The 24,836-nt window shown below is 38.1% G+C and overlaps 1 protein-coding gene across 2 annotated transcripts in view; it reads right to left on the bottom strand.

Moving 5' to 3' along the window:
* oxsr1b (oxidative stress responsive kinase 1b) overlaps positions 1 to 24,836 on the bottom strand; it is a 177,609-nt gene that overhangs the window by 82,925 nt on the left and 69,848 nt on the right. For both annotated transcript variants that reach the window (XM_043687910.1, XM_043687911.1), the window contains exons 4-5: positions 23,057 to 23,198; positions 4,406 to 4,461 (exon numbers count right to left, since the gene is read on the bottom strand). In XM_043687910.1, coding sequence (XP_043543845.1) covers positions 4,406 to 4,461; positions 23,057 to 23,198 — 198 coding nt within the window. The remainder of the gene's footprint in view (positions 1 to 4,405; positions 4,462 to 23,056; positions 23,199 to 24,836) is intronic.

The raw sequence follows: 24,836 nt of genomic DNA, 5'->3' as shown, positions 1-24,836 counted from the left end.
AAAGCTCCATTTACCACCTCAGTCCACCTCTGCAGTTTATCTATGTCTCTCTGTAACCTGCAATATCCTTCATCACTATCCACAACTCTACCAACCTTAGCGTCACTTACAAATTTACTAATCCATCCTACTACGCCCTTATCCAGGTCATTTATAAAAATGACAACAGTGGACCCTAAACAGATCCTTGTGATACCCCACTAGTGACTGAACTCCAGAATGAATATTTCCCATCAATCACCATCTTCTGTCTTCGTTCAGGTAGCCAATTTCTGATCCAAACCACTAAATCACCAGCAATCCCATGTCTCAGTATTTTGTGCAATCGCCTACTGTGAAGAATGCCTTACTGAAATCCATGTACACCAAAACAACCGCTTTACCCTCATCCACCTGTATGGTCACTTTCTCAAAAAACTCAGTAAAGCGTGAGAGGCACGACCTACCCTTTATGAAACAGTCTTGACTATCCATGATCAACTTATTAACTTTGGCTTTTCTCTGACAGAGTTTGTGATTGGATGAACAATTCCACAGCAAATTTCAAATTCATTTAAAAACAAAATACTACTGATGAAATTTGAATCAAACACAGAATGCTAGAGAAACTCAGCAAGTCTGGCAGCGTCTGTGGAGCGAGGAAGAGAGTTAAACAGGAGCAGCACAGTGGTTCAGTGGTTAGCACTGCTGCCTCACAGCGCCACGGACCTGGGTTTAATTCCCATCTTGGGTGATTGTCTGTGTGGAGTTTGCACATTCTGCCTGTGTTGGTTTCCTCTGGGTGCTCCGGTTTCCTGCCACAATCCAAAGATGTGCAGGTCAGGTGAATTGGCCATGCTAAATTGCCAACTGTGTAAGGTGTATTAGTCAGGGGTAAGTGTGGGGAAATGAATCTGGGTGGGTTACTCTGAGGGTCAGCGTGGATTTCTTGGGCTGAAGGGCTGGTTTCCTCACTGTAGGGAATTTAATCTAAAAGTTTCAAGTTGCTATGCCTCTTTAAGGTTTTAGTTTTCCAGCATCCTCTACTTGTTTCAGAACCACCTGTGCCTTGGACAAAGTCCAGCAGGCTCATGCACAACCCCTATGGGTCACATTCTGACCCCTGGTCGGACTGTTGGACAGGCAATGTTAGAGGAAAAGTTTGCTAAAAATACATGATATAAAATGAAAACTACAGAGATGCTATAATGGGGAATCTTAAATTATCTTGCATACTAGGCTGGTAATATTGTAAACAGCAGAGACAGGTAGAATTTGCTGAGCATGTTTGGGTGAATCTTTTAGGTTGGTGTGTTTGTAGTCCACCAAGAAAGGAGATACTGATGGGTGTGATTTCATAGTACAAGTCAAGTGGATCACATGCCAGTAGGGGAATGGGATTTGCTATTATTGGAGTTTAGGCTAGCTGTGGAGAAAGGACAGTAATTAATGGAGTAAAAATAATTGGGAAATACAATTTTAATGGTGAGAATTCATCTATGCCCTCTAAATTAGAACTCAAGATTGACTGGCAGAACTGTAATCGAACAATGGCCTATCCTTAAAAAAAAAAGTCCGTTCAGAATTTGAAAGGAGAAAAATAAAGCATCAAACTAACATTGCAAATGGGCCCAACAACTAAACCTGATAATGTGCTATGCTTAAAATTTAACTCATTTTAATTAACCAGCATTGTATAATAGAAGTATTTTCAAATTGCAGCACACTGTTTGGGAAATTAAAAGGAAATGCAATAAAAAAGCTTTATTAAAATAAAAGTTAATCTCTAGTTGCTTGTTACTTACTGTAATACAGACTGACTAAATTACAGTTCTATGTAGCAATTAATCTCATATGTATAAGATCCCTCACAATGATGTTGAGAAGTATAACTGCACTGGGAGACCAGAAATTTAATTAAATGATATGTAATGTACTGACAGTTGCTGCCAAAATAGGTGAATGGCAGCGCTGTACATTCAAATAATACAAGTAGGAAACCAAATAGGCAAAGCTGATTCTGCCTTTAGAGGGATGTCAATGCGTTTGAAGGCCACGAGCAGTATGGCTTGTGTTATTATCAATACATTGAATGACAATTAATCTCCAAAAACATCATTCTTTTGATCTAATTTAATCCTAACAATGCATTAAAAAGCCTGACCTAACATTGGGCTTCCACAACATTGTCAAAAATAAAAACATGCACATATTCTTCAACCTCAGTAAGCAATATAGCACATGGTTTTTCCACATTCAGGTGAGACAAAAAGTGTAATAGAAAATGTTGCAAACAGAGCTAAATTGGTATTTGAAATAGAAAACATTTTAACATTTTCTGTTTGTTCAGGCTAGATCACACTGCATGAGTGCTCAATGGCAAAGTGAACATTAAAACAAAAAACTTGGTTTTCTCCAACAATGTACAAATCCAAAGCAGTCAATATTCAAGATACTAATTGTTGATGCAACATACACGGGTCCCACAGAATATATAAAACAGGCTTAAAATATCTGCCCTGAATTAAATGCAAAATAGTGAATAAATGCAAGTATATCTCAACAGTAACCAAAACTCTAAGAGGAGGAAGCTATAGAGATGTACAGCAGACCCTTCGGTCCAACCAGTCCATGCCAACCAGATATCCCAACCCAAACTAGTCCCACCTGCCAGCACCCGGCCCATATCCCTCCAAACCCTTCCTATTCATATACCCTTCCAAATGCCTTTTAAATGTTGCAATTGTACCAGCCTCCACCACTTCCTCCGGCAGCCCATTCCATACCCGTACCTTGACTGGAAAAAGTTGAATACTCTGAAAAAGTTGCCCCTTAGGTCTCTTATATCTTTCCCCTCTCACCCTCACCCTATGCCCTCTACTTCTGGACTCCCCCTCCAGGGAAAAGACTTTCCCTATTTATCCCTATCCCTCTTTCCCTACCCATGCCACTCAATTTTGTAAACCTCCAAGGTCACCCCTCAGCCTCCGCCTGGGAAAACAGCCTCAGCCTGTTCAGCCTCTCCTTATAGCTCAGATCCTCTAACCCTGGCAACATTCTTGTAAATCTTTTCTGAACTCTTTCAAGTTTCACAACATCTTTCCAATAGGAAGGAGACCAGAATTGCACGCAATATTCCAATAGTGGCCTAACCAATGTCCTGTACAGCCGCAAGTCCTGAATGAATGATCATCTTGGCCTCTCAGGAGATCAATGTAACTAAGGATGTCAGTCTAAACCCAATTTAGTTCATTCCACAATAATCTCACAACTTAAACACATGTGATGTGAATTAAAATTGTGGCTTCTTTGCAAATTTTTGTTATTTTTCTGTGGAAGAGTCAGAGTTTTCAGCTGTAGCCATAAGTTATTCTTCATTTGTAGAGGAATTTGACTGCAAGCATTCTTCAACATTGAGAATTTAAGTTAGGGAATATTTTCAATAAGGATAAATAACACAGCAAACATTCTAAGCAAGTTGAGCCTCAAGGATGCATCAAGAACGCAAAAGTCCTGAATGCACAGGAGGCATTGTCTTCAGATAGCATAATATTGGCTATGCTTAACCCAAGGAAGCAGATTCTAATTATATTAATTCAACACCTTTTCAAAAGGAGGTTCAGATAGGTTCAAAATAGGTTCAAACGAAGGCAACTTCAGTCGATTTGACTTCCTCGTAAAATACCCACACCATCACCTCAAAAATCTTCAATAAGTCAAATGGCATTCAATATCCATATTATTTGGGATTGTGGATAAAAGACATACTTCCAAATCTCTAATTGCATAGCATCACCTCCTGCCAGAGCAGGAACCGGCCAGTGCTCCATTGAACTTATGAATGAGATAGTGACTTAGGGCATTGCTGCTCATCCATGGAGAAATGCTGGTCTTTGGTTCAGTGTAGAAACTCGGAGTAGAAGCTCTCACCTGACAACTCATAGGCTCTCAGGAGCACTGATTCCCACAATATGCCCTGCTATACATTACCAAATGGACACACAAAATGTCAATTTTGTTCTGATGAAAGGTCATCAACATAAAATATTATTAACACATTTTCTCCACAAGTGCTGCCTGACCCAATGAGTTTTCAGCTTTTTGTGTTCTCACTGTGTGAGATGCTAATTGAGCAGATATAGGGTTACAAACTACAAACATCGTACAATGTTATTTAAGTAACGGAGTTCAAAATATAACAAATGCTTCAGTTAGAGCTCCATTTATAGATGAACTATTCTACTATCAAAAGCATGCTCAACTCCAGGTATGTACATGCACATATCATTGACATTTCCTTAAATTTGTCACAAAATCAAATCCAAGGTCAAGCTTTTTACCTTTTTGTAATATCCATAGCAGTTATTTCACCACTAGCTATTTGATGCACCAAAAATTCATAATTCTTCATTAACTCGTAAATTACCTGCAATTTGTACTGAGCCTTCCTCCCCGAGAAGAATGTTCCCTGCCTTCAAGTCTCTGCAATATAAGTAAAGAAATTCAGTTGTGCAGCCGAAAATAAAACAAAAGTACTCAAAACATCAGCTGTCAATGGAAAATTTTGGTTAAAAAGTGGCCTGAAACAAAAAAGGTGCAGCTCATCTAACTAATGCCATCACCACTCTATGACCCATTCCAATTTACTGAAAAATATCTCCAAGGTAAATACCACATTAAATCATGTATATTATTCTTGCTATACAAAAGTTAATTGAAAGGAAAGCATGACAATAAATTAGGTTGTAAGTTTGCTCGCTGAGCTGTTAAATTTGTTCGCAGACGTTTCATCACTATGCTAGGTAACATCATCAGTGAACCTCCGATGAAGCGGTGGTGTTCTGTCCCGCTTGCTATTTATCTATCTTGGTCTGTTGTGGTGGGTGATAGCACTTCCAGTTCTTTTTCTGAGAGGTTGGTAAATGGGGTCCAAATTGATAAGTTTGTTAATGGAGTTCCAGTTTGAATGTCAGTTCTCTAGGAATTCCCGTGCATGTCTTTGTTTAGCCTGTCCTCGGATGGACGTACTGTACCAGTTAAACTGATGTCCTTCTTCATCTATGTGTATGGATACCAGTGATAGTTGGGGCACATGTATACTAATGGCTAGTTTCCTACCTGTCTAGCCAATGTAATGTTTGTTGCTGTCCTTGCAGAATATTTTGTATATGATGTTCCTTCTACTGGTTGTTAGTACGGAGTCCTATAGATTCAACAGGAGATATTTCAGTGTGGTGGCAGGTTTGTGGGCTACCATGACGCCTAGGGGCCGGAATGATCTGGTCATCATCTCCTAAATGTCTTTAACATAAGGCGGTGTGGCTAGAATCGCTGGGCGTGTTGTGTCTTATCGTTTAGGTCTGTTAAGTAGGAATTGGTGGACTATGCTTATTGGTACCCATTGTCCTTAATACGTTGTATAGGTCATAGAGTCATAGAGATGTACAGCATAGAAACAGACCCTTCGGTCCAACTTGTCCATGCTGACCAGATATCCCAACACAATCTAGTCCCATCTGCCAGCACCAAGACCACCTGCCAGCATCCCTCCAAACCCTTCCTATTCATATATCCATCAGGATGCCTTTTAAATGTTGCAACTGTACTAGCCTCCACTACTTCCTCTGGCAGCTCATTCCATACAAGTACCACCCGCTGACTGAAAATGTTGCCTCTTAGGTCTCTTTTACATCTTTCCCCTCTCACACTAAACCTATGCCCTCTAGATCAAGGACATGCAGGTCCTGGGCCTCCTCCACTGCCAAACAGTTACCAACCAACGCCTGGAGGAGGAACACCTCATTCTGCCTTGGGACCCTCCAACCACATGGGATAAATGTGGATTTCAACAGTTCCTCATTTCCCCTCCTCCATTATCCCAGTTCCAGCCTCCAACTCGGCACCACCCTCGAGACCTATCCATCACTGCTCCCTCTGACCTATCACCTTCTCCCTCACCTTCATCCACCTACCTCCCCCCCCAATCCCACCCCCCCCCCCCCCTTTCNNCCACGCCCCCTCCCATTTATCTCTCAGCCCCAACCCCCAAGCCTCATACCTGACAAAGGGCTTATGCCTGAAACATCGATTCTCCAGCTCCTCTGATGCTGCCTGACCTGTTGTGCTTTTCCAGCACCACACTCTTGGTGCAAATAATCCTTTTTCATAGCTTCATCAAGCTGACACCTCATTTTATAATTATGCCAGGTATTAGCCAAATGCATCTTTGCTGAACTGCTTCCAATACAATAGCATCCATCCTTACATAACGAGACCAAAATTAAATATAGCATGGTAGATATGATCCCAATAATGCCTTATTTCATTAATGCTAGATTTCTGTTTTTTCCTCTCTACCCCTAGCAATAAATGCCAATTTGTCTGCCATTTACCTGCCTAATTACTTGACAGATCTGTATACCAACGTTTTGTGTGAGCACATACAAAGACATCCATTTTATTCTGTCAACAACCATGTCCCAACCTCCCAACATTCAAAGAATATTCTTTTTTTTTAAGATACCAAAAAAGGACAAACTTAAAATTTTCCCATTTCATATATCAACTTATTTGACCACTCAGTTGATGGAAGACTGCCACCTCAATAAAGTGATGGGGCAGCATGGTGGCTCAGTGGTTAGCACTGCTACCTCACAGCACCAGGAACCTAGGTTCAATTCCCATCTTGGGCGACTGTGTCGAGTTTGTGAAAACTCCCAGTGTCTGTGTGGGTTTCCTCCCACAATCCAAAGATGTGCATATTAGGTGAATAGGCTATGCTAAATTGCCCATAGTGTTAGGTGCATAAGTCAGGAGTAAATATAGGGTAGGGGAATGGGTCTGGGTGGGTTGCTCTTCAGAGGTGGACTTGTTGGGCCAAATGGCCTGTTTCCATACTGTAGGGAATCTAAATCATAACAGTTTATACTTTGGTGATTAACTACATTGAACATCTGGTGTAATTCTGCAGCTCCACTTTGGCATGACAGTCCCTACCATGGTACTGTACAATTCAACTTTCTCTTTGGGCCCTCTTCTTAGTCAATTGACCTTTTTGTTCCTGTACATTTCTCCCAATGTCCTTCGGTACACTCAGCCTCCAGGAGTCATTATCTTCATACATCACTTGTAGGTGCCCTTGTACCGAAAGGATTCATGCCAAGGTGATCATGATCCAGTTGCCAGTTTACAGTACATATGGTCTTGGCTTACAGCATTATCCATCTATCAATGTTGTGAGCCAGTGTAGACATGGTTGACAAAGCAATGTGCACATGCTGATGAAATTACTTCAGGATCTGGCAGTTGGAAACACTGCCCAAGAGTTGCAGAGAATATATTGAAAACAAAAGGTGAAAAGCATTGAGCTATTTCTGCTGCCGAATGTATGCAATCTAGGTCTTGTGACTGTAGAGGATAACAGATTGCAAGGTTTGTAGACTTGCCGTCTGGAGTTCACTCAGGTCCCTATAATTTCACATTTACTCTGCTTGACTGATGACCGTTTTGATATCAAACTCTTTACAGTTTGCATATAAAAGTTCAGTAGATAATAGGAAAGGCAAATGGAGCATTATTTCAAAAGGAACGAGATAATATAAAAGTAGTGAGGTCTAGCTTACACTACACAATACACTAGTTTGACTACAACTGAAATACCATGAACCACTTTGGGTCTCATATGGGAAAGAAAAAATGGCATTAGAGTCCTTTTGGAGAAGGTTCATTAGGCTAATTACAAGTATGGAAGGACTATTTTATGGAGAGATGTCAAGTACAGGTTGTTTTGCTGTAATACACCTTTCATTAATACTAATTTACTAAAACATGATTGATGAATTGGGGACACTATTTCTAAAGTACAAAGTTTTAAAGTGTGTATCGGTTATAATGAAATTCCAGCCCCATTAGTTTAAATGGTACCGCTATTACACAATTTTGTTATAACAGGATTGCATGAGAACGGAACTCCCGTGTTATAGCAGAACTGACTAAGTTAGGCCTGTACACATTGGAATTTAGAAGACTGTCATTGAACCAGAGAAAATTCTTAGGGGACTTGACACTTAGAATGCAGAACAATTATTTCTCCAGCAGGAGACTCTAGGAGCAGAAAGCATAATCTCAGAATGCGAGGTCACACATTTAGACAGAGATAAAGAAGAATTTATTCCTTCAGAGGTTCGTGAATCTGTAGTTTAAAAAATTGCAGAGTGCTATTGAGGCTCAGTTATTGTACGTTCAAGGAAAAGATTTTTTTTAGCAGTAAAGGAGACAAGAGTTGTGAGGAAAAGGCAGGAAAGTGGAGGGTCGAGGATCATCAGGTTAGCCATGATTTCATTGAACAACAGCAAACTTAATGGCCTACTTCGGTTCCTATGTCTTATAATTATTGAATTCTGTGGCACTCCTATAGCTATTTTATGTTGACCTGAAAATGACTAACTTATTCACACTGGTTCTTCCTCTGTTCATGCTAATGCATTCCCTAACACCATGTGCTCTCATTTCGTATAGTAACCATTCATGTGGTACCTCATCAAATGTCTTTTGTAAATTCAATTACTCTACATCGTGGGACAATGTTCAAATGAAGACTAAAATCAGTGATGAAAATACCTTACTTTACTCAGCAACTGCAAGTAGCACAAATTTGAAGCGGCAATAGAATCCCAAAATACAGTTCTTAGAAAAGCCCCTTTATGCATAGTTCTCACGTTTATTAAAATTCAATTTCTATGGTGTTACATTTCTTATCTATAATACACAAAGGTTCGAGGGGCTTCTGTCCTAGGAGACAGATGAGTTAACATGCTAACTGCTGGCTGCTACTTCTGATGGAATTAAGAGCATTTGTCCAGTCTGCTTGCATAATTAAGAGGTGTTAGTCCTTTTGTCTGTTAAGTTAGTAAATATTAGTACAAATACTAGGCCTATATACTCTAAATAAATTAGCAATTGTACTTAAAAGAATAAAAGGATATTAAACTGATTACTACAGATGGATCGAGACTGGTTTACTATTTGCCCATGGGACTTTTATTCATTAATGCAATTTCATTTAAGAGATGTTTTGACAGTTAGTTTCTTAAAGGGACAACAGCCCAGTTAAAGGGCATTTAACAAGTACATACTAATTCGGGAAACTGTTTGGTGTTCTGTAATCTATTCAGGTCCAGGAGATGGTTGATAAGGGCTGATGAATATTCTAACATTTCGTGGAGATATGATGGCGAGAATGGTATTATTCTTTATGCTACACTTATTCAGAAGGTACTGAGGGCTGGTAAGGTGTGAAAATGCAGTAATGGAATTGACAGGGTTGTATCGATTAGAAAAAATGGTTTTAAATTTGATCTTATGATAGTAAAATATACTATAGAACCACGATTTTATGAATAAAATGAAAGAAAATGTTATAGTAGGGAGTTACGAATGAATGAAACGGGAATGCATTGTTCGCTTGTGAGTGGGCTGGTAGCGGAGTTATGAATAGACATAAAATGCTTGTAAGTGGGAAACGTAAAGTACTTGTGAGTGAGTTACTGAGGGAATCTAGAATACAATATCTCACAATGTCTTCTGGTTATCCTTACTTCATCTTGCTCGGTATAATCCTCAAAGAATTTTAAAATTTCCCTTCAACTGCTGATTCTGCCTAATTGTATTATGATTCCTAAATGTCCTGCTACTAATAACTTCATGAGCTTGTCTTGCTTCTTAATGTACATCTCAGAAGTAATGAATTTATTAGTTAGTTATTGAAGCACAAATCAATTTCTGAACAAATGGTTAATTAGTACTTGAAGGCAAATGTTATAAGGGACATCAAATAGTAAGAGATTAGTACAATTGCATGTATAAAGAATAAAAAGTCAAACATAGTGCTTTATAATTCAATTCTCAAGTTAAGAAACACTTTGGTTTTTAACACTCGGATCCTGGCACTAAAACATACCATCACACAACTTGGCAGCAGCAATGTACAATTTAATTCTCCAGTTACTGCACAGTTTGGATAAATTGCAATCCATATCTTCCAATTAAGCCATCAGATGAAATGTTCACTGGTCCTTATGATCTCAAGAGCAACTAGGGTTGGGCAATAAATGCTGGCCCAGCCACCAACACCACATCCCACAGTGAATGCACAAAAGTATGGTTGGGTGTGTACTTCAACATTCTTCTGGACATAATGGAGTTGACGTGTAATCTTAAGAACCAATTATTAATCGCAAGCAGTCAGAGCTATACAGTAAGAAACGAGACAAGCTAAGAGCTCCTCAGTCTTTTGCAAAGTTTTCCAAGTTTTTTTTGTAACAAAAAGGAAAAAATTTAGCTCATTTTTAAGAATAAGGTTTTAAACTTCACTGATATTTAGATATATCTCCTTTAAAAATTATGGTTCCCAAAATGATGTCCTGGAATTAATTCTCGAGGGTCTGCAAAATAATGTGAAATGAAAAGAGAGCGCAGATTGCAGCACCACAAACACTGCACAGAATGGGCTGCCTATTTCATCGAGGAGGAGAGCAAACAAGGTTAGACCGACTGCATTAAGCAGCAGGCACACCCCTCTCACTGACAGATGGAAGTGAAAACTGGTTTCCTTAAATCCATATTATTAAATTTGTGTGCATCACCTCCATATGGAGAATATTTTACTCTTGATGGAAACCATTGATTACTAATTCATTTGAAAATGGACCCCTTCAATTAAAAAAGATTGAGAACCATTCCTCTGAATCACTTCAATGAAATTATTAAAAGTCTGTTCTGAAGCAGCTGGAGAGCTATAATGGTAGTGCCACTGGTCAGAGACACTTGGCTTTGCTCATTATTGAGCAATTGCATACAAGTATCTCTTAAAAATATAAACTCTACAAACTATCGTCACACAAACATCCTGGTACAGGGAAGTTTTACTAATACATTTATCATTGCTGACAAAACCAAATTTAATCTGAAAACCAGAGTTTTTTTTAAAAAGAATGGGCCATGTTTTAAAAGATTTTGTTAAACCATAATCAAACTTATCGGATAATTCAGCTAGGTTCCAGATTTAACCATTTAATTATTTGCACACTGATTTATTCCTGTACTCCAAGTCTTTTTGACCCCATCGAAGCATCAGACCTGAAATACGGTACAACCTCAATCCTGAGGATGTGGATCTTGAGTGTATTACAATTATAACCTAGACTTTTGCATTATAATTCCTAGAATTAAAGTTCCAATAAATATGCACTCCTAAAAGTATAACCTGGATTGGGATTTTTACCAGTGGATATTTAATAGCTCTGGATGGTATCAATGATACTGCGTCAGTACATGCTCAGTTACAATTATGCTTTATTTGCAGCTGACAATTGAGACATTGTATTTCACACAATTCTTTCCATTTGTTCCTTTGAACATCTGCGCAGCTCTCATAAAGCCAACTCTGCAAATTAAGGCCTTCCAAACAAAATCAACTTCAGATTCCATCCCATTCCTCCTTTCAGGTAGTGTAAACTACTTTGAGGGACTGCTATCTACAATATTTTCATTAATTTCAAATAAAGATTGTAACTAAGCCAATTATATATCAGGCATGATGTGCTTTTTCTCCTGTCTCAGCCTTCCTTTACACGTGTACCAACCTTTATCGACCAAACTCTGTAGTTGCACCCACTCAGCCTCATGTAGCACACTATCTTCCACCATTTTGAAACCAGCTTCCAAACTTCCCCACCATGATTCCATGCTTGTTAACATGTAAATTTAAAGATAGTTAAAAAATAAAATAAGGACAAACAGTATTAAAAATTAAATTGGATTCAAAAATTAAAACAGAGGTCTTGAAGCAACAGGGCAAGAACTGAGGCACTGAACTTGAAATGTTAACTGTTTTTCTCTCTCCACAGGTACTGCCAGACCTGTTGAGTTTGCCCAGTATTTTGTTTTTCTTAGTCTGCAGCTTTTTTTAAATTTTAATAAAGTTACTACCATGTATATAAAATTCTTCCGAAACCAGTATATTAGAAGTTTAACAGAGATTCACTCCTGGAACTAGTGCCAGATGAATTCTTCAGTTAAATAATTAAAGTAGGAGAACATCTTTGCAACAGTGACCACAATAAGCTTAAAGATAACGATAGTGAAAAACATAATTGATACAGAGGCTTTGACAGGAGCATTGTGGAACAGAGTAACACAAGAATACTAGATTAGATTACCAGAGCTTAGAAAAGGACATGTGTTTCAAAGCAGGAAGTAAGATAGTGGTAGAGAGGTATGTGAAAGGAATTTAGAGCTTGGCGCTGAGGCAACTTCTGGACCCTTACCAATGATGGACAGTAACAAATGGCCAGGTTTTGAATTGGAGGAATGCTGACAAGTTCTGAACAGGAGTTGGCAAAACAAAATGAACAATAATGGCAAATGATCATAAAAGAAAAATGGAAAATGTTTAAAATGATATTCAAAGCCCAAGAAAAATGTTTAAGCAGCACAAAGACATCATGATCTATAGAAAAAAAATTAGAATAAGGAAAGAGATACAAAACGACATGGAGTGGGGGGAGAACACAAGGGAGAAAGCAGAGATTAGACAAGTGTTTAAAAGAACAAAGAACTATGAAAATTATCAATGTATGCAAGAAAAATTATAGTCTACAGCAACGTGATCAAAAAGGAGTCAGAAAAGGATTAGAGCTGCTAACGGGTAAGCAGGCAGTTCAAAAAATGATCAGCTTGCTCCAATATTTACCAGGGAGACAAGGAGGATAATCACAAGTATAATAAAAACAGGAGAAATAATAATGATCCTTTAAAGTTGCTAAAAGCCATGGATTGGACAGATTGCTTTAAAGCAATCAAATACAATCTGGGGAAGAGATACAAGTAGTATAGCACATATTTCACCACTGATTAGGCAAAGGTGAAATGAAAACTGGAAAGTAGCTACCATTAATATATATATTTAAGAAAGAACACAAAACATGTTAAGCAACAGTTTTCTGAACATTAGAAATAGTGAAATGTTATAGAATCCTTAAGAGGGGAAAAAAATTCAAATTCAAACTTATATGAATAGTCAGTACAGATTTGAAATGGGAAAGACTTGCTTGACCAAAGGCATTGAACTTTTTGAAGTTAGCAGGCAAGGATAATGAATAGATGTAATTATAAAGATTTCCAAAAGGCCTTCAGTACTATTCTCACACAAGGTCATCCAAAGGCCAACAAGCAAAATAGACAGTGACTGGCTGAAAGACAGACAGCAGAGATAAGTAATCATGGTTTTCTGCTTAGAATGGCAGAAGGTGGAAAGGGAGACCCCACAAGAATCCGAGATGGGAGTACTTTTGTTTACAAATATACACACATTACTACTTTGGATTCAAAAACTTGCGATCATAATCAAGTCCAACTTTGGTCGTTTGTGCTCATGACACAGAAGAGAGGCAGTGCATTGAGATGGTCAGAACAAATAACAGACAGACCATAGTCTGTGCTGCAAAGGAATCAAACAGATTATAAAAAGATTAATAAGTTGCAGAATGAGAATAAAATTAGCAAATAAATTTCAATGCACACGTGAGGCATCACATTTTAGTAATAAAAATAAGGTCACATGTTGCTTAAGGGTTATGCTGATAGAGGCTCCTATTTCCTTATCCACAAGGAAAAGGAAGACACGACAAAGAGAAAGAGAGAAGAAATGCAGGATGGACTGCTTGGGTGGAATGTTCACACATTCTATAAAAACCTACATAAAGTGATGTAACGGGGACCTCTGTCTGCACAGTTCACAAAAAGGGTTGACCCAAGACTTTTCAACTGCAATAATTCTGATTCTCTACTTGGTCCACATTATCAAACATATAATCCTGCTGGGAACATTAGTGCTCAAGCAATGTTTGTGGCCAACATCACCACTAGGTGGAGGACTGCACCCACATGTGCAAAATTGGTGCGCGACTCGGCAATTATCTGAAAACATTAGGAACTTCATGCCACTTTACATAGTTTTATGGTGGCATTTGTATATGATACAAATGTCACCATAAAGCTATGTATCATATACAAATGTCCTTCTCCTTCCCTCTCTCTGCATTGCAGTAAACAAAAAGGAGACAAAAGTACAAGTTATACATCCTTAACTTACAGCCTTTGGACAGGGACTTTACAGGATCCGAAAAGACGCTAGGGTGTGTGTTAGCGTCAGCACAGGAGAGTGTTATACTATTTTTTTTCTATTCCAGCTCCCCCTGCTATCTTAGAGGAGCTGACTTAATAAAGAGAATTACAATGAAATGAGAATAGAGTTAGGTGAACTGGACAGGGTAGATAGAGGAGAAGAAAAGACAGTAAGCAAGCAATGGCAGCCATTTAAGGAAGTAACTCACAACTCTAAGCAAAATATATCCCAGTAAAGTGGAAGGATTCCAAGACTGAGGTGAATCAACCATGGCTAACCAAGGTTATTAAGGGAAGTATAAAAGTTAAAAGAAAAAGCATCTAAGGAGGCAAAAGTCAGTGCTAGGCCAGAATGCGATAAATTCAGAATTCACCAAGGGAGGATTAAAAAGATAATAATGAAGAAAATAAACCGCGAAGGCAAACTAACAAAGAATATAAAAACCAACAAAACAACATTCTTTAAATACAAAAAAAAGTGAGGGGTCAAATTGAACACAGGGATTTCAGAAAATGAATTTGGGGAAATAGTTTTGGGAAACAAAGAGATAGCAGAAGAGTTAAACATATACTTTGTATCAATCTTTATGCTAGAAGGTATTTTTAATAACCTGTTAATATTCAAGAATAACGGGCAGGAACTAAACACCATCACAATCGCTAGAGACATAGATGATGTTAAAGACAGATATAACCTAGCCTGATGACTTACATTCTCGATTTACCCTAGGATTATAATTTATATTATCAATGGAATTTACAACTCGCTTTCTCAGTATAGCTGACTTTAGGTTTAAGAATAAACAAACACTCTGGTTTTCCCAAAAAAAACACGTAATGTCAATAATTTTCATCAACTCTGAATTTGCAAGATAAATACAGGTTAAACCAAACCTCCACTGGTTTGAACTGAATTTACACAAAATTTCCAAAGCAGCTGTCCTGTTTTTCCACATTTACAACTTTAATTTCTGAAATAAAGTTATATTACAAAACATGTAGGCCATAAACTAAACATGTGCTACTCCAATCAAGCAATTGGCGCACATGTTTCACTGCTCAACTTCAAAGCCTTAGAAAATCAGTTAGGTCCCTTTAACTTCACTTACAAAGAAACAACGAATTTTAAAAACTCTTCTTCACAACTCATCCTGTGTAAACTGACCAATCTTCAGCATTATCATAGGTATATCATTATTCTAATAATTGGATGGCCAGCTGTCGACACTACACTTTTAACATATTTAAGCGCTGTTTTCACATAGTTAAAAATCACACAACATCAGGTTATAGTCACACAACCACCTGATGAAGGAGCAGTGCTCCGAAAGCTAGTGTGCTTCCAATTAAACCTGTTGGACTATTGCCTGGTGTTGTGTGATTTTTAAATTTTGTACACCCCAGTCCAACACTGGCATCTCCAAATCATGTTTTCACATAAGTTGCTTCTTTGCATTTTTCACCACTTTCAAAAGAATAGTGTAAGTTATCTTAATATTCTTGACACAAGGAAAGGAAGAGTTGGAAATAGAAGGCTAATTTATATCACCATGTTAAATTCACACAGATTCTAAATATGCACCACTTATACGTGACTAAGAATGACTCAAACTTCAGAAATGTTGACAGGCCAGGACAGATTTCTGTACATCAGGCTGAACAAACTGTAGATTCCTGTTACAACTAAGTTAGTTCGGATTTGTTTGGCATTTACAACTTCCAAGAATGATCAAATTACATAAATAATGGGCAGGTGAAAGTCATTACATGAGAAAATTTGATTCCTTGGTGCAGATGGCTTATAGAAAGAAAAGGAATGTGGAATGCTGCCTTGAGGAATTTGGATGCTAATTATATATAGAATAAAAGGACACTCAAAACTGAGCAACTGGTTTATGTAATTTATATAAATTGTGGATATTCAGGGGAGGGTTACGAGATGGAACCTAATCAAGACCTTTAGATAATTTGAAAACAAATGCAATTATTCATTTCTCCATCACCAAATGAAGCTGGAATAGAACCAGTATTCCCTGAATATATCTCAGGACTAAAATATTAATAACATTTCAAATTCCTAACATTGCAGGCAAGCTTTTGCCCTGACTAAAATAAAATGGTGAGGCACCTGCAAACCAATAGCAGTATTTTTTACAATTTACCCTCTTATATTGTTAGACGTAAAAACATTCACTATGTCTTCTTTAATCGTCTGTTCCAATGAAATATACACAGTATTTTTGGTTTTCACCTAACAGTTATCCCTTGTTTCTAATATTAATGCAAAGGTTGGAAGGTTGGAAGGGAAAACAGTAAATAAATAAGGAGATTACTTTAAAAGTGGAGATAACACTACTACGGTAAAGGAATATTCCTGTGAAGGGAGAGGTAGGAAAAATAAATAAGGATCTTGAGTTCCCTGGATGACAGAATCCAAACCTTAAAGAAAAAATACTATTATAATAGAAGTCAAGTTGATAATACAGCAGAGAACCACAGTGAATATAGAAGATTCAAAGGATAACTGAAAAAGTAAAGAGAACGAGAACAGACTAACAGGAACATAAGGGAATCCAAAGTTTTTCAATGGCGTCAAAGCAGCAGCAGGGCTAATGAGGGACTAAAAAAATGGATTTTTTGCATGGAAGTTTAAGGTAGTTAAGGTATTAAATAAATACTTTACATAGATCTTTACCAAGAAAAACTATATGGTAGAGGTCATGGTAAAAGAGGTGACAGTTCAGTTATTTGAAAGTAAGGAGTGTCCTCAGCATATTCTGTCTGTATTTAAAGTAGATAAAACACCAGGTCCTGATCAGATGTAGCCAAGGACATGGAGGAAAGTGATCGTGGAAAATTGTAAAGCCATAATTTGAGCTTTCCCTCGATTCAGGTGATACCAGAGAGAAAAAAAAAATGTAGTTGTTACTTCCTGCTTCTAAAAAAAAAATGCAAAGATATACTCAGCAACTACAGGCCAACCAGGTTAACCTTGGAAGTGAGGTCTTTAGAAAGAATGGCCCAGATTATTTGAGAGGAAAGTAGTTATAATGGCAATATAGATAAGAATCCACATCAGAACCATGCCAATTTTCTAGGTGATAAGTAATTACGTGACATCTCAAACCACCCAAAAAGAGATCTTTAACTCGGAGTTAGAGTCGTAGATTTAAAGAGACCCTTCAGTCTAAATCACTCATGCAAATCAGGTTTCCCAAAATAGACCAGCCCCATTTGACTGTATGTTGCCCACATCCCTTACCCATAAACCCAATACCCTACTCCCAAACCTACATGGTATAATTCACCTCTCTGCTTACCATACACATTTAGCTACTCTCAATAGTGTGGTTAAAACATTTAACTATGGAATATGCCAAGTGTTCTGTTTCAGCACTGATCTAGCCTACTGCTGTGTACATGGATTCTTAGACTCAACTGCACTGCTTTGGATGAGAAGGCTCTTGGCCTGGAATTTCACTTGAAAAATTCCTCCAAAGCCAAGTTGGTGACTTTGCATCCAAATTAGAAACAGGGACTCCATGCAAATTAAAAATTTTGTCTCATTATTAGCCCAAAATTAAGTCTTTAGGGTAAATTTAAGTTAATTATGGCAAACCAGCCTGAATTGTTAAGAGCAAATTATGTTTCACTATCTTTCAGTTCTTCAATGAGTTAATAGGGAGGGTTCAGAACATCAATGTTATTGATGTTATATACAGAGGAACCTCGATAATCTGAATACTAATTATCTGAATATCGGATTATCCAAAAGCAGATCTCGAGATCCCGATAGAAACATTACATCAAAGAGCTGTTTCAACCCTGATCGCATCTTTTGTTTAGTCTGATTGAAAACAATCTCTGCCGAGAACAGTCCTGGACATAGATGAGAGCCCAGGCACCATCTCCAAATAACTGACCTCCCGCGCCCTCTCTCCCTCTCCCCACACTTTACCTGGAGTTCTACATAGGGGTAAACTCTAAACTCCCTTTCCCCAGGTATTCTCTCTAACATTGTCCCATACAGGGCAGAGGTGCAACTTGTCAAAATGGTGTGTATGTGCGCGCTAATTGGAGACTTACCCCAGAAAGGCAGCAGCAGTCTTACTGTTGGTGTCCAGTTTGGGGGGGGGTGGGTGGGGGATGGGTTCTCCTGAACAGGGAGCAGATTTAATAGAAAACATCACAAGCCCTAGAAGAAAGGCATTGAATCGATTAACCAAATAATCAATTATACGAACGAAATTGTGCTCGCCCATCTCATTCAGATAATTGAGGTTCCTCTGTATATGGATTTTACTAAAATGAATTTGAAAGTTATAGTTCATGGAATAAACAGGGGGCATTATTGTCACATACATTGTTAAGTGACAAAGAACAAAATAACTACTGTTCTAATTCTTGATCTGAAGGAAGTTTTATCATGAAGTTCCCAGTGGTCAGTTTTAGGCTCTTTGCTCTTCCTGATGTATATCAAACACGTAGTAGACCTTGGTGTACAGGTACAGTTTCAAACTTTTCAGAAGATGCAAAACCTGAAAGCTTTATGTCCGTGAGGAGAATAGAATTGACCAGAGACAGATTAATGATAAAGGTGGGTAAAATGGCAGATGAAACTTAATGCAGAGGACTGTTAAGTAATTCATTTGGCAAAAAGAATATAGGGAAACAATATGAAGCATAAAAGTCTAAAGGGGTTAAGAGTGAAGGACCTGTGTTTACTTTCACTAAACATTGAAGGTGTAGGACAGATGAAGAACATGGCAAATGAACAGGGGAGATTCCTGGTGGGATCTGTCCCAGAATATTGAGGGAAGCAAGAGGACAAATTTCTGAGCATTGACAGACATCTTTATATCCTCTTTGGCCACAGGTGAGGACCCAGAACACTGGAGAAGAGCCAATGTTATGCTATTGTTAAGATGGGTAGCAGGGAGAATCCTGGAAATTTCAGGCTTATGAGCATCACATTGGTGGTAGGAAAATTATTGGAAAAGATTTCTCACAGACAAGATCTATACGAATTTAGAAGCAAACAGATTTATTAGCGATAGACAGCACGGTTTTGCATAGGGAAGGTCGTACCACACTAACTTGATCGAGTTTTTTTTGAGATGGTGAAGATGATGATTAATGAGGAAAAAGCAGTTGATGTTGTCTATATAGACTTCAGTAAAGCCTCTGACAAGGTGTCTCATGGTAGAACTGGTACACAGTGAAGTCACATGGTATCAGGGTGAGCTGACAAGAAAAGATGCATAACTGAGTTAGTCATAGGAGACAGAGGATAGTAGTGGAAGGATGCTTTTTGAATAGAGGGTTGTGACAAGTGGTCCTTCACATGGATCAGTAATGGGACTTCTGCTGTTCTTGATCTACAAAAATGATTTGGAGAAAAATGTGGCTGGTCTAATTAGTAAGTTTGCAGATAATACAAAGATTGATTGAGTTGCTGATAGTGAAGAGGACTGTCAGAGGATACAGTAGGATATAGATCAATCGGAGGCACATGCAGAAAAATGGCAGATTGAATTTAATCCGGACAAATAGGAGTTGTCACATTTTGAAAGGTGAAGTACAGGTAGAAATTATACAGTGAATGGCAGAACTCTTAGGGGTATTAATATACAGAGGGATCTGGGTTTGCAGGTCCACAGATCACTGAAGGTGCCAGTGTAGCTAGAGAAAGTAGGGAAAAAAAGGCTTATGGCATGCTTGCCTTCTTTGGCAGGGGCATAGAGTAGAGCTTTACAGAACTTTAGTTAGGCCACACTTGGAATATTGCATATAGTTCTGGTCACCATGGTACCAGAAGGATGCGAATGCTTTGGAGAGGGGGCAGAAAAAGTTTACCAGGATGTTGCCTGGTATGGGGGATATTAGCTACGAAGAAAGGTTGGATGGACTGGGTTTATTTTCACCAGGACACAGTAGGTTGAGGGGCAACCCGATTGAAGTTCACTTGGCGCGGGGGGGGGGGAGGGAGGAGAAGAGAGCGAGAAAGAGAGTGAAGATGAGTTTAAAGGAGATGTGCGAGACAAGTTTTACACACAGTGATGTGCTGCCCGAGGTGATAGAAGCAGACACTCTAGCAACATTCAAGAAGCACCTGGACAAATACATGAAACGGAAGGGGATAGAGGGATACTGATCCTATAAAAGGGAAGATTTTTTTTCCCTTTCATAGTAAAACTAAGTGTTGCCAGCACAGGGTTAGAGGGCCGAACAGCCCTCCAACAATAAGTGTAGTATTGTTCTTTAGTGTGTAGAAAGGGAAGGAATTTATGTTAAAAGTTGTATAAAACACTCACTCAGCTAGAACCGTGCCAAAGCCTGAGCAGCAGAACTTAGGAACTGTGGGAAAGGATTAAAAAGTGTTTGGAAGATTCATATGAATGGCTCCAAGATGAGGAACTGCAGTGGAAAAGTTGGGCCTGTTTTCCTTGGAGATATGGAAGTTGAGAAACTTAACTGTGCTCAGAATTATGAGGGGCTTGGACAGAGCAATTCTGGAAAGCCAGTTTCTACTGGGATAAACGTCAAGAACTACATGGTGTAGATTAAAGACAACTAGGAAATGCAGCAATGGTGACATGACAGGAAACATTTTCATACAGCAAAGAGTTAGAATCTGGAAAGCACTGCCTGGGAATGCAATGGAGACAGATTCAGTCAAGACATTCCAGAAGAAACAGGATTACCATCTGTAAAAAAAGAATTCACAGGATTACAGAAAAGATGGAGGAATGGTACTTGGTTCATTGGTCCTTCAAAGAGTCAATACACTCCATGGGCCAAATGGCCTCCTTTGAGCTTCATTGGAGGCTCACTGATGTTACCTAGCATGATGACAAAACATCAGAGAACAAATCTACCACCTTAGCGAGCAAACTTACAACCTGATCCACAAACCTTCTCCAAAATTGAAGAGGCCTCCTTTGTGATGTAACCTTTAAGATTCAAAATACATTGCTATAATGTTGTGAAATACTGAACACACCATTTTATTATCCTGTTCTTTCTTAGTGAAGCCATGGGCTTCTTTGCTATGTATTTTTTTCCCCCAATTTTGAAAGAAACCTTTATGCACATGAGGACACAGATGGTAAAAAGGAAGCTCAATTTGAGTGATTTTTCGAACATTACACTGAAACTCTAACTATTCAGCACTGGGTCATAACCATAAGTAACAAAGTCCATCTAATTTCATTGTATGTGAATTAAATTCCACACCAGTATTGCATGTCAAGATTATAGTCTTGTCATACAATTCGAAGGCAAGTTCTGATTTGTATATCATTCACAATATTTGAAATAACTACAACATTAGTAGTGGGTAATTAGAAGTAGTTACCTGTTAAACTGATTTAGTACCTGTAGTATACAGAAAGATGGGTACACACCGAGCATTAGCAGTCAAACTGCAAAGCTGGTGGTAAAAATCAGAACCCAAATACTGACTCAATTCCAAGTGGTCTCAGACCATTTGCACTGGTTCAGAGTTTCAAACTTGCGGAGGAAGATTCCAGAATTCATTGCTCTATTGTCCTAACTACAGCAAGAATGAGGACTTAAGTGATGGCACTGGTGAAGCATTTTCCATCAAAAAAAAAACTGCATGGATTAATAAATAATTAATAATGATACCAATTTTTGTTGCCAGCAGAAATTTGAGGGATATCTCAAATCTGAAATGTTACTGTGAAGTTAGCAAGTGAGTAGCTCCAACTGGGGCTAGACTTCTCACAGAGTATAAACAAGTGGAATTTTAATACTAGTTACATATAACTGGTAGAATTTTGTAATCCCTAGATGTTGTTAAGCCCACTGACTTTTCAGGTGACAGGGTCGGAAGGTACAACATTGGAAAACCCTGACCCTGAATTTGGCGCGTGGCTTGCTGTTTGGCAGAATAAATATAATCTCATGATAGCATAGATATTTGTCATACAGGAAATGAAGATGTCAAGACTGATTTTCAGTCTGAAATGGAGTAGCTGTTTTCAGCCAAAATATAAATGAACTACTATTCATATTTTAATCATTTGGTTAATGCAGCCCATCAATTTTAAGATTAGAACCTTGTCCTTGACTTGATTGATTTAAATGATGATTAAGCTGCCCTTCCAGGCTCTGATCTTTAGATCAGAATTTTTTTGCTATAGCAGCTAACAGAATTTTTAAGGGTAATTTCTAAAAACCAAAACCTAAGTTTTACAAAATCCAACTGCAATGCTTAGGATTATCAGTTTGCTAAGCCCTAAGCAGGAACAAGTACACAGAACAAGAGATCAAGCTTAAAAATAGATATCAGAGACAAATCAAGAAGTGGAAATTAAGACATAGCATAGCTATTTTTTAAAATGCAAACATTTTAAGAGAAGAGACAAAAGATAATAGACAGAAAGCGGTATGAAGAGTGGATAAAGGTCTAGCAACCACTTCAGGTGAGTGTGCATAGATGAGATTTAGGATAAGAATCTGCTAAAAGAAGATTCTAAGTATCAAAACTATTTTCCATCTCAATCCTGATAGTATCCAAGTCATGCCCACCAGGGTGCCTTTCCGACAAAGGACCCTTAGCAGGTTATGACAATTAATAATTGGATAACCTAGCAAGAGTTCTGGGAGGGAAACACACCAGGGAGCCACCTGACATGAGATTTTGTTTCTGTGCCCAGTTTCAAAACTATTTCTGCAGCATCAGGAGGGATGATCTATATCACTTCCCACGTAGGAGATATCACCTTCAATGAATTCAAAGATATACCAAATGTTGTTAAAACCACTCCTCAATAAAAACAAAATTCTACATCTCCAGATCCTTGCTGAGTCACACTCATCCTTGAAATTGAAAGGGTACCACATTACTTGACCAGATTATGCTTACCTGTGAATCTGCCCGTTTTTATGCAAGTAATCAAGTCCCTCCAGTACTTCTTTCAGAATAGTGGCAATAACTGCCTCCTCCAAAACACCATTCTTGTGATCCCCTCTCGCTACTACATGTTTAATGATATCGAGCACAGATCCTGGAATAGGGAGAAAAAGGCAGTCAAGGCAAAGTACCATTGCTTAAATTCTTTTAATTGCCCCGATCCTTACCAAAGCATTTGTGGAGCAGAAGTTATGTTCTTGGCTTTTTTTTTAAAACCATAGCTCAGACAGCAGCTGGGTTAAATCATCCATAAGCATTTTTCCAATCTTCTAAGGTTTCCCATCCTCAAGGTTACAAAGCAGTCAATGTTAAAAACTAAAATATTCCAGGACACTAAACTTTTAGGAAACTAACAGCAGCAAGAGGTTGCCCTAACAATAACAGAAGGCAATAAGACAGTAAGAAAAGGAGATTCTCCGAGAAAAGTCAAGTTTGGGAGGATCAGAATTGTTGCCTTGAATGTCTGCCTTTTGCTTCTATTTTCTATGTTTCCATAGCAAAGTTACACTGTATGATGTGGGAGAAGCAATGGCTAGTTTTTAGAAGTATAACAAACTTTGCACCAAATGTATATTGATCCAAGTCACAAAATTGCTACAGAAACAGTAACTTAACATTATAACAAAAGGAATTAAAGATAGTATTCGATCAAAGGAAGAGGCTTAGAATGCATCCAAAAATTTGTAAATCTGTGAATTAAGAGGATTTCAGAAGTCAAAGAAGAACAAATAGGAGAACAAAAAAAAAAATCAATAAAAGTTAACATGGACTCATCAGAAGCAGAGATAATAATAAGGAATAAGGAAACAGCAAACATTAAACAAATAATTTTCTCTAGCTGGGTGTGATCATGATTTGCTTTTGACCATTTGCTAGTCTGTTTGTCTGTCTATATCCAATATATTTCAAAAACAGGTGATTGATTTTAATAAAACTTCGTAAACAGATTGTTCCTTGGGCCATACTCAATCTGCTTGTTTCTGGGGAAAATGAGGGTACAAATCTTGAAAGATTTAAAGGATCCATTAAATTTGGCAGATGAGGTGAATTAACTCTTAAAAGAAAGTTATGGATTGTTTTATTTATAGAACATTGTAGATTCTTTCAGTTGTATGATGGAATTTGTCACAGTTATCAAAACGTAAGCAGAGTTTATAGCACAGGTTTCTGGATGTGCATTTGCCTAGAGTCTCCTTAGGTGGAATGGAATTAAAGTATTTATTTTCTCAGCCTTGTAAGTAGTGAGCAACAAGCAGAGAAAAGCCTCAAAGAAGAGATGCATACTTTTAACAATTAGGTGAATGCAATGTGTTGGAGCAATGCACTCCATTGAATGTCCCCTTCATTTGCTGTTATCAGTCTGCATTCCTGAAATAAAATCAAGGTCGAGCAAGAATAAGAAGCTTAAATTATTACAACTAAACAAATAGTACGAGAAATATTAATGGGGTTAACTATGAATAAATCCCCTAGATCTGCCACCCTCAAACGAGTAGTGTGTTTTTCAAACCTAGATGTTAAAAAAAAGGTGCAGATAAAGGTTACTTGGTCCAACCTGCCCATGCTTATATTCTATTCGAATTTCCATCTATCTTTTCACATCTAAATGCATCAAAACATTACATCTTTCTCTCATGTTTGTCTAGCTTCCCCTTTATTATTTAATCCACTTTCCATGTGATACTTCTTTTCTCATAATCTCTATTGCATTTAAAACATTTCTTCAGAATTC

Source organism: Chiloscyllium plagiosum, chromosome 4, assembly GCF_004010195.1.
Source record: "Chiloscyllium plagiosum isolate BGI_BamShark_2017 chromosome 4, ASM401019v2, whole genome shotgun sequence".
Taxonomy (NCBI): domain Eukaryota; kingdom Metazoa; phylum Chordata; class Chondrichthyes; order Orectolobiformes; family Hemiscylliidae; genus Chiloscyllium; species Chiloscyllium plagiosum.
Note: the sequence above shows the minus strand (reverse complement) of the source record. Positions and strands in the feature narration are given on the sequence as shown.